Source organism: Haplochromis burtoni, unplaced genomic scaffold, assembly GCF_018398535.1.
Source record: "Haplochromis burtoni strain Fernald_Lab_line unplaced genomic scaffold, NCSU_Asbu1 Contig_178, whole genome shotgun sequence".
Classification (NCBI taxonomy): Eukaryota; Metazoa; Chordata; class Actinopteri; order Cichliformes; family Cichlidae; genus Haplochromis; species Haplochromis burtoni.
Window position 1 is genome coordinate 819667 of NW_024582539.1, and position 10522 is coordinate 830188.

The following is a 10522-nucleotide window of genomic DNA, read 5'->3' on the forward strand; positions in this document are numbered from 1 at the left end:
AGTGTGTGTGTGTGTGTGTGTGTGTGTGTGTGTGTGTGTGTGTGTGTGTGTGTGTGTGTGTGTTTGCATTGACTGTGTAACTGCTTTCACCTTCACTCCATATGTGTCAGCGAGTCTTCCTCTTGAAACTGACTGACATTAGAGCAAATGGCTCCCTTGCTCACATCAACTTCCTCTAAACATTACGGCTCCCCAGACCCACACACAGCATGACGGGAACGTTAATTAATGACAGACGCTGTTCATTGAGCGCAACTCGCATCGGCCTTCTCTCTCACACACATGTGTGTAAATTCTACTTAACAATACACACAAACACACTGCAGGAAATTGGATCCAAAAGATTCAACAAGAGATTCAAATTCGAGGTCAGGAACACACCCGCCAGCAGACCCAGAACTTTTCAGCACACACACACGCAAACACGCCTACTTAAGGCTCTGCGGTGCAAGCCCAGCAGAATGTATATCCTGTTATATCACTGTACCAGGGGAACTTTAGCCATCAAAATAATCCTACAGAGCCTCAAAATATTACGGAGGATTAAGTGAGAATGATTGTGTGTCTTTTCTGTTTTTCTGTCTTCTGAACTGTTTTTTCTTAGATTTATTTCCTCTCTGGATGTACTTGCTTATATGAAGAATTACAGGCGGACACGTGGATGTAACCTCCAGGTCTGTGAAGTAAAACTTCCATGGCCCTGCTGCTCACAGGCTTTACAACCTCTTACATACTTTGAATTTAAGGTCTCAATAACTTTTAAAGTGTCATTCCAATTAAAGTGAAACTTTATAACAGAGCAGGGGTGTTAAACATAAGGGCCAGAATCAGCCTGGCAAACACTCCAATTTGTTCCACTGGATGGATGGTTTTGGAAAATGTAAAGGCAGGTCTAGATTTTGGATGTTTAACCCTGTAACGACAACTACATCGCATTTGATACATACATAACAAAACAGGAAAAACACAGTTTTTCAGACCTCTACTAACTACATTCACCCTGAAAAAATGAAATAAATTGCAATATACATGTTTAAGCAATAAATTGCCGGCTGTGACTTTTAGTACTAGTACTAGTACTAGTAGTAGTAGTAGTACTAGTTTTTAGTTGAATTAACCTTTTAAAGTCTGAACTATGAAATAATTGCCAGAAAATTTAGATTTTGGGAAAAAGGAGTGTTTGGTAAACTTTCTGATAATTTCTTTAATTAAAACGAATTTGCATAAATAAGTTTAAATGTGAGAGTGAGAAAATGTACCATTTTAAGAAAAATATTAGCTCATTTTGAATTTGATTGCAACAACACAGTTTGGAACAGCTTAGACGAGGCCATGTTTATCATTATGCAGCATCCCTCTTCTTTTTACAACAGTCTGTAAAACAGCGGCCCCCAACCCCCGGGCCTCGGACCGGTATTGGTCCGTGAGTTGAGGCTCAGGTATGAAATGTATGGTTTTCAGGGTTTTTATCGGTTTTCAGCGTTATTTTGTTATCGTTTTTATCGTTAACTCAGTTTTCCTGGGTCTTTTCACGTGTGTTATGAACAAATCTTCTTTTTTTCGGTACCGGTACTAGTTTTATTTTGTTGTATTTATCGGCGACACCTTAAAGGCCGGTCCGTGAAAATATTGTCGGGCATAAACCGGTCCGTGGCGCAAAAAAGGTTGGGGACCGCTGCTGTAAAACATTTGGAAACTACAGAGACCAGTTGCTGTATTTTTGAGAGCACAGTGTTGTCCCACTATTGTCTGATGTAGGATTCTATAGTTGCTCAATGGTCCTGGTGCAACATTGCTGTGTTTTCTGCTCCATGATGAGTCAGATGTTTTAAGCTGGTGAAAGGTCCGGACTGCAGACAGGCCAGTTCAGCGCCTGGACTCTACCTCAAAGCCGTGCTGTGTTAATAGCTGCAGTGTGTGGTTTAGTGTTCTCTTGCTGAAATATGAAAGGCCTTCCCTGAAAAGAAAAAAAACATCAACAGGATGGGAGCATGTGTTCTAAAAACTGTATATTGCTGTTCCTGTTCCAAATGTGCAAGCTGACAGATCTGTATGTACTAATATACCCACATACAATCAGAGATGAAGGCTTTTTAAAATGAAACTCCTCTTTCAAATTTCCAACTTCAAACCATCTAACTACAGAACAGTTTTCCCACTTTGCCTCTGTCCATTTTAAATGAACTTTAACCTGCATTTGTGGATGGTGCAGTGAACTGTGTTCACAAACAATGATTTCTGGAAGTGATCCTGGGCCCATGCTGCGATTTCCAAGACAGAAAAAATGCAGTGCTGCCTGAGAGCTTGAAGACCACAAGCATCCAAAATCAACTGTCACTGCCACTGTCTCCAAACCACATCACACCACCATCTTCTAAATTTGCCCATTTACTCTTGCTCCTTCTGTCATAGCTGTCCAGATTCTCCAAATCTTTTAATGACATCAAGTACTGGAGATGATGAAAATTTTATTTTGGGGAACATTATTCTCAAAATCGCCCATTTTTACCTCTGAGAAACCCTGCCTCTCAAAAAGACTCTTTTTATACTGAGTCATGTTACTGACCTGTTGCCAATTAACTTTTATTTCCCCCAGCTTTTTTGATATGTATTATTGCGATCAGATTCAAAATTTACTAATATTTTTTTTCAAAAATTTAATATTTTCTTAGTTTAAACATTTAATATTTTTTCTTTTGCACTGAGAATAAAGAAATGGATCTAGATTTTAAAATCATTTCATTCTTTTTTAAAAAAAAAGTTTTTAAATTTAGTTACATTTTGTTTTACAAAATGTAACTAAATTTGACATTTTGTCAATTGAGGTCGCAGTTCCTAATTAACCTTCATCTTGACTCTAGTTAAATGTGTTCTGAAAGCAGTCAAAGTGCAGCTAATGAACACATAGTACAAAGATGTACATAGTATGAAATTTAAAGTTGCTAACTGCAATTCAAAGGCTGGAATCAAGTTTTGATCGCTGCACAGTCCTGTCTGTTTTCTGTGTAATGTTCACTCAAGACTGAGTCACAGCAGCTTTTGTTAGTAATCACTAATAATTTGGAAAAAGTTACAGAAATATGTAAACAAATGTGCGTTCTCTCTCTTTCTGTTTTTAGCAGTTTACATGCCCCCCCCCTACCCCCCTTGTGCAGATGACACTAGATGACAGAAGGTCATAATTATTGTATTTCACAGGAAAGTTATATAAGCATTTTAATCTGCACTACATGTGTGAAACACGCCAAAGTTTGGACGTCAACTATAAAAGAACAAATATTTGGAGGAAGGTAACACTTGGTTAACGTTGGTCTGTCATCTCGCAGAAGACTGGAGATGCTATAAGCCATTAAAGAAACTAAATAAAAACGTACTCCCACAGGATGCTGCGGGAACTGAAAGGTGAAGAAAGGTGAACTCCATCACTAACAGAACTAACGTGCAGACATTATTTGTATAAAAAACCCAAAGGAATAGCTTTCAACACATATAGGGGGAGTTAACAGTAAATATGAGCTAATAGACTGCATACAGCTATCATTAGTTGATTACTAAGTACTGAGAGTGAGACCCTCACCACACGAAAATCTCCTCTTTTCAATTGAATTCAGTTTTATTTATACAGCGCAAAATCACAACAGTCGCCTCAAGGCACTTTATATTGTAAGCTTTGTGTTCAGATAAACTTCAGGTTGACAACTTCGGCAATGAACAAAACATCACTTTTGACAAAGGCTCTCAGCAAATTCCATTGGTTCCAGGAGTTTTCAATGCGTCCTATTGCTAAATAATATTTTAGCTTCTCAATCTGAAAACTAGAAAACTCTGAAGAAGTCAGAAGTCTGTCTATCCAGTTTGCTTCAAGAAGGAAAGATGCCAGACACATGTTGACATGTCTTTGAAGATCAGCTCTGCGTTGTCCGTTAGAATTAGAGATATAAAAGGATGCTGTAGCTGACCTGTTTTTATGCTGCACCCTATGCCTTTTTTCAGGTTGTCAAAGGAATGGGGGGAAGAGGAAAAATGCACATTCCTCAATAGATGGTTCTGAAGGTCAATGTGATAATAATGTTATATAGAACTATAAAATAAGTAAGTTAAAGTGCTGAAGCCTGTTGTAGTTTATAAAACGAAATGTTTTTTCTGTGAGATTTCAGTTGCTTGTTCGGTTTGTCGGACAGCAGAATGCCTGCTAACCATTAAGGATTCTGGCTTATGAAGTGTCACCTGGTAGCAATCAGGATGGTACCTGTCCTATTTAATGTGAAGGACAAGATGTAGATGATCTCCATTTTGCCTCATCTCATCAAAGAAAACAGCAGCTTTCCTTGGTCTGGTTAATGTACGGCATGATCTGTAACATAAAAAAATATGCATGCAGCAATGAACTATGCTAAGGTTTTCAGAATTTTCACTACAGATTCATAATTTGTATGTGTGTGGTGTTTTTTAAGGACTTTTAATGCAGCGCCAAAGTTGAGCAGCACAAAAGAATCTAATGTAGCCAGTAGTACAGTACTACCACTGTAACTGTCTCCATGTCTCTGAACCAAAGGCCTTTGATTTAGGTGATGTCAGATGCTTATGTAAGACTTAAAAAATGTTGCTTGTTCTTGCAATCACTATTCAGTGAGTTTGCCTATAATAGTACATAATTTAGCAAAAACAGGCTCTAAACCAAGAACTTTTTGCCCCAACTTCAGAGAACTAATTTGGAAATGCACAATATTGAAGGCAGACAAGTATGCACTTGTCTGCCTTCACACGCATTCACCAATTTCCTTCGGGGCCAACCTTCAGGATCAACCTTCAGGATCAATAAAGTTTATTGAATTGAATTTGAACTTGAGTGTCATCCCATTTTTAATGCATAGGGTTTAATACCATGTTGGCCCACACTTTGCAGCTATAACAGCTTCAACTCTTCTGGAAAGGCTTTCCACAAGGTTTAGGACTGTGTTTATGGGAATTTTTGACCACTCTTCCAGAATCCCATTTCAGAGGTCAGACCTGGTCTGCAGTCCCTGCTCTATTTCATCCCAAAGGTCTTCTGTCTGGTTGAGGTCAGGACTTTGTGCAGGCCAGTCAAGTTCTTCTTCACCAAAGGTATAATCATCCATGGAGTTTGCTTTGTGCACCAGTGCACAGTGATGTTGGAACAGGAAGGGGCCATCAACAAAACTGCTTCCACAAAGTTGTGAGTCTGGAACTGTCTAAAATGTCTTGGTATGCTAAAGAACTAAGGGGCAGAGCCCAGCTCCTGAAGATAACCTTACACCATAATCCCTCCTTCACTAAACATTACACTTGGCACAATGCAGCCAGTAAAAGTACCGTTTTCCCTACAAGTACCAAACCCAGACTCGTTCTTTAGATTCCTAGGAAAGCATGATTCATCACTCCAGAGAAATGCTTTACACCACTACATCTGACACTTTGCATTTTGCTTGGTGATTCAAGTCCTTTTTCAAGGACTTTCAGTTGTCCGAGACCGGGCTATAAAAATCAGTAAGTCCTGGATGCAGCTGAATTAATTCCTCACGACAAGTGCAATTGTGAGGAATATACAACTGGACTTTCTGCACAGGTGGCATCCTATCACAGTACCAATTCATTCGGAATTCACTGAGCTCCTGAGCGTGCCCCATTTTTTCCACAGATGTTTGTAGAAGCAGTCTGCATGCCCAGATGCTTGACTTTATCAACCTGTGGCCATGGAAGCGATTACCTGAATTCGATGACGTGGATGGGTGAGTGAACACTTTTGGCAATATAGCTTAGGTTTAAAAGACATCCATCTATTAAGTTTTTCGTTTGGTTATTTTGGTTGAATTCATTGTAATGCACTCACTTAAATCTCCATGTTGACTTGTCAACATTACAACGGTTTTCTGGTATTCATATGACTCGATTGACACATTCCAGTGGTGAGCACGTGTGACATTTTATACAGATTAACCGGTCTGTTTGGGTTCAGGTTGCTTTTCTGCATTGGCTGTATGTTTCCCTGTGTTCTCTGTGCATATGTCAGAGGTCATAAGTCACTGAGTCCATGCACATTTGTGTGTACTTTTGATGTGTGGCTCTGGGTTAAGTTAGGGTTCAGCAGAAAGTACATTCCATACTGCTGTGAGAGTGACTGTCTACTCTATCAGGGTAAATGTTGTCATCAGCTTCCTGTCTTTTTATTTTTTCTGCAGAGAAGCAGAAACACTGACAGCAACAGCAAGCCCTCGTCCCCTGTTGACCTTAACACGCTCTTGTCAAAAATTGGGCAAGTGCTCAAAGCGTCCACAGCTGTTTAGTGTATGCTGCATTCCAAGTCCATGAGAGTGTTCATCTGTTTTGGCAACTGTTTATGTGTTGTGTTGTGTTTTGAATAAATCCGTACTATCAATGCAAAACCACTTTCTTTTGTTTCATACTGCCAAATGTCTATTTCATTCTTCTACTGCGTGTGTGTCTACATGCTCTCCCAAAGCGACTGATAAACCCTGGCAGTCTTGACAGAGGGCCAGAATTGTGTTGCCTAGACTGTTAATTCCAGGAAGTCGATCTGATTTTGCCCTGAGCAACAAAGTGAACCTCAACGGTAGATTAATGCTCATTGATTTGGCGTCACACCACGGCCGGTCTACTTGATAGTTCAGCTCTCTGTTTCCATCAGACTGATTACTACAACCTGGTCTCACGAAAACCTAAGCTTGCCGTCTTAAAATGTGAATAAATGAGTCACCTTCACAGTGTGTGTGCCTCACAAGTGAAGGAAATAAAAAAACTAACAAAAAACACTGACTTCACATTTGGTATTTGCTAATAACTTAATAAGGAAGATCATTTTCACACAAAACCCTTGAAAAAGCTGTTTAAAAAGTGTTATGGAAAGCATCCTCCCAGTCAAGAACATTCAATTATTAAACTCTGAAAGGCTAAAACAGTGCCTGGTTTCCAATAAATAGCGCTGATGGGCAGCTTGATCTATCACAGCACCGGTCACATTCAGTTACTATTGCTTGGCTCCTGAGTCCAACCTGTGTGTGTGTGTGTGTGTGTGTGTGTGTGTGTGTGTAACAAGCATGTGGTTTCTAAGAAGAAACAAGTACAAGCTGTTGAGCCTAAGCTGCTGTCAGTTAGCGCAACCCTTCATGCTGTGCCAAAGGTTGGAAGTGAAGACTATGTTTGTTTTGCAGATGTATGGACTTGTAGAGTGTGAACCATCCAGTCATGTGTGTATGTGTGTGCACGCGTCTGCTCACCTTCTTGCTCTCCTCTATTTCTCTGAGTCGTTTTTTTTCCTGCTGCTCCTGCTCTAATCGCCTGCGGACCTAAATCACACAGACACACATACATGCACACACACACAGCACACACACACACACAAACACATGGATATACATGAAATTTGTGCACATTTGGGGTGTGATATTTGATTCGGTCACACTTGCCATACCCTCTCTTCTTTCCTGTCCCTCCAGTCGTTCCCTAAAGCCGCCGCTCCTTCTGTCCTTTCCGATGTTCTCAGAAATGCATAGTCCTCCTCTTTACACAAACCTCTCATTGACTAGAACCAGAAAAGTGGCTTTTGTGAGTGTCATGAAACAGCGTCAATGCTGGAACACAGGCAATATGGTGAAGTGGTGAAAAAGTAGTCCCTTGGTGGTGTCTGGATATTTTCAGTATTTCAGTATTCAGTATTTATTTCTTACTAGAGACTCATTGAAGTTACATTTCTATGTGGCATTCATTCTTACACACACCACACTTTATGATTCACATACAGCTTCTGTTCATAGTTTTATGCCACATATGTTACTGTAAGTGCAACACCCATGACTAGATGCTAATGTCCAGTGATGCACGCTAACAATGCTAAATGTTTTTTGTCTAGAGAACTGGCAAGTAGGTATTTGATTTGGGTAAAATTACCAAATGCAAAAATAAATGTATAAATTTTTTAGAAAATTTTTAAAATTCATTTATTTTTGTGTATTTTAATTCACTTTAAGAAGTCATCAGATTTCAGTACATAAGGGTTAACTTACTTGCCTTTGGGAAGAAGCCATAGCATTCAGAGGAAAATTAGGAACAGGAGAACATGCAAACTACACACACAGAATTGCCATCAGTGTTTCAATCCAGGAACCTTCTTGCTGTAATGCCACAGCGTTAACCACTGCCTCACTTTGCTAGCATGCTGCCTGAGTCATGACATGTTGTTTTTCTTGTCTGAGATTATTTTTTTTTACTTTAACTTTTTTACACCACTACATTTTCTGGAAGGTCTGAATAGCTTGTAACTTTGTGGTGACTGGTGACTGTTTCCCCCTTGGGCTTATTGACAGCAAAAGACATATAAACCTGCACTTTACCATGATGCCTGCCTTCCCTGCTTCCTTCATATTCACTGGGTTGAATCCAGGTTTTACAAATGTTCACTTATATAAACTTGAAGCAGTCAAATGTAGGACATTGTCAATATGTAGGACAGCGGGACAAGAGATAAGTGGTGCTTCATAACGAGGTCACCCTTTTACTGGGATCACCAAAAGGTCTCATGAATATAAAAATGACACTAAATGACATCTGCTATGACCTCAGCTGCCTCACAAGATCTCAACCCAAATGACAAATATACATGTGGAACAAATGCACCGAGGAAATGGAAACTGTTTATTTGATTTACTGTGTTTCTTTTCTTGGCCTTTCTCAGAATTGTTCTACTTTAAGTTATCTGAGGATAATTATCAATCTGGTTGGTGAAGAATAAATATATGAAGAAACTTTCAACCCTACACCCAGCAGCATGTAACTTACCTTTGACATGGGAATGCCTTGAAACGTCTTCTCGTGCGTCATCTTAAACAACAGATCTGCGGCTCATGACACACAAGTGTTCACATTTTATTAAGTCTCAGTGATGCTTTTATGTCAAACATTTAATTTTCTTTCAAAATCTGTGAAAACTTTGTAGCATTTAGAGTTAAATAGCTAATCAGAAATTAGCTCAACTCACCTGTAGGTCAAGAAGAACTGTGTCCTCTCTTTTTACACACTCTTTCGGGTTCAGTGTGTTTTGAGATCTTTCTCACCCCGCTCTAATTGCCTCCTCTTCTGCTCAATCTTTTAGAATACCCACAGATGTGTCCTTACTCAGCTCAGAGTCCCAACAGAAAGCTGACGATCGGAGTCATGGACGTTTTTGTACAGTAACAGTGCAACACTTAAATGTTGGTCATTTCCACAGTGCAGTGATAGAATTGCCACTATCCTGCTAATAAAAAGTCAGGAAGCCAAGAAGAGCATAATAAATAGGTGACGCTTTTTAAAAATTAAAGTTCGTGGGTCACTGTATCTTAACCACGATGACACACAGTAAGAATTAAGTAAAAAAAAAAAATTACTCTTGTTTTTTTTTTGTTTTTTTTTTAAAAAGGTACAGGCACATTTTAGTCTGTATGCTAATCGAAACAAACCAACAGCTTACATCATTTAATTTAACTATTTAATAAAAAATATGAATCTTTGTATCCTCAGGTATAGAAAAGTACCATTTTAATATGCCCACATGGGTCAAAAATAATTGTCAGCATTGTAAATATACAGCTTCATTTGTCTTTGCAGCTGGCATTCTGCTGCTGTGTTACCCTCCCCCATCTGGGATGAGTAAAGTTCATGATACTCTGTTATTTTAATTAATAGTATTTTCAGCAGGCTGCTAAAAAGGAGCCTGACAGCCACATTAGCTGCTCCTGTGATGGATATGCAGCACTGAGGCTCTGAGTGTTTCCACTGAACACGTTCTACCACAGTGTTGTTACATTGTTGCTGTATCAATTCAGATCAGGAGATGTGACCAAGAGAAGTCAAAGCTGAGTGAAACTTTTCACAGCAGGGATCACTTCCTTTCCAATTTCTCATTCAGATTCAATGAGACATTGGATTCTGTCTATAAAACACGATAAAGGCATGAATTTCAGTGCAGATATTTTGAATGAAACAGATCGCAGTAGTTTCCTGGACTGAAGAATGAAGCCGATACTGATGCGCCAAAAACTGCATCTCCTAAAACGACCACTTGAGGCTACCTTCAAAGTCATTCTGGGATTAAAATGTTCTCATGAAAAATCTGACACAAATCATTCAACAAGTTTGTGCTTCAGTTTTAACAAGTAAAGTTCTGATATTTTATTATTCTGTTACTTAATAAAATCAAACACAATAACAACAACAAAAATAAACATGGTGTTAATGCTTAAAACTATAAAGTCCAGAAACCGTCTTTTATGTACAGTCTGTGCTGCTATATGAACTTTGAACTTTATTTGCCAGGAACTTTCCACAGATAACAAAACAGTGATACACGAATAATAAAGAACTACACAAACTTCCTGGTAATAGTTCATTAAACCTCTTTTTAGTTTTCTTTAATAATGTCAAATATTTGAATTTCCCTCTGACAACTCAACTTTGAAATTATTTGTACAGCAGCAGAATACAGTTATAGTCTGGTGTCTATGCATCA

At 38.9% G+C, this 10522-nt stretch overlaps 1 protein-coding gene across 2 annotated transcripts in view; it reads right to left on the reverse strand.

Annotated features, from left to right (window-relative positions):
* The window catches only part of LOC106633657 (beta-mannosyltransferase 2), a 13589-nt gene extending 3369 nt beyond the window's left edge, over positions 1 to 10220 (reverse strand). The window contains exons 1-4 of one of the 2 annotated variants that reach the window (XM_014340201.2): positions 9014 to 10220; positions 8815 to 8876; positions 7451 to 7561; positions 7257 to 7325 (exon numbers count right to left, since the gene is read on the reverse strand). In XM_014340201.2, the coding sequence (XP_014195687.1) occupies positions 7257 to 7325; positions 7451 to 7561; positions 8815 to 8856 (222 nt within the window). In that variant the 5' untranslated portion in view covers positions 8857 to 8876; positions 9014 to 10220. The remainder of the gene's footprint in view (positions 1 to 7256; positions 7326 to 7450; positions 7562 to 8814; positions 8877 to 9013) is intronic. The other variant, XM_014340200.2, reaches the window with a different exon arrangement.
* Between the last annotated feature and the right edge of the window lie 302 nt (positions 10221 to 10522).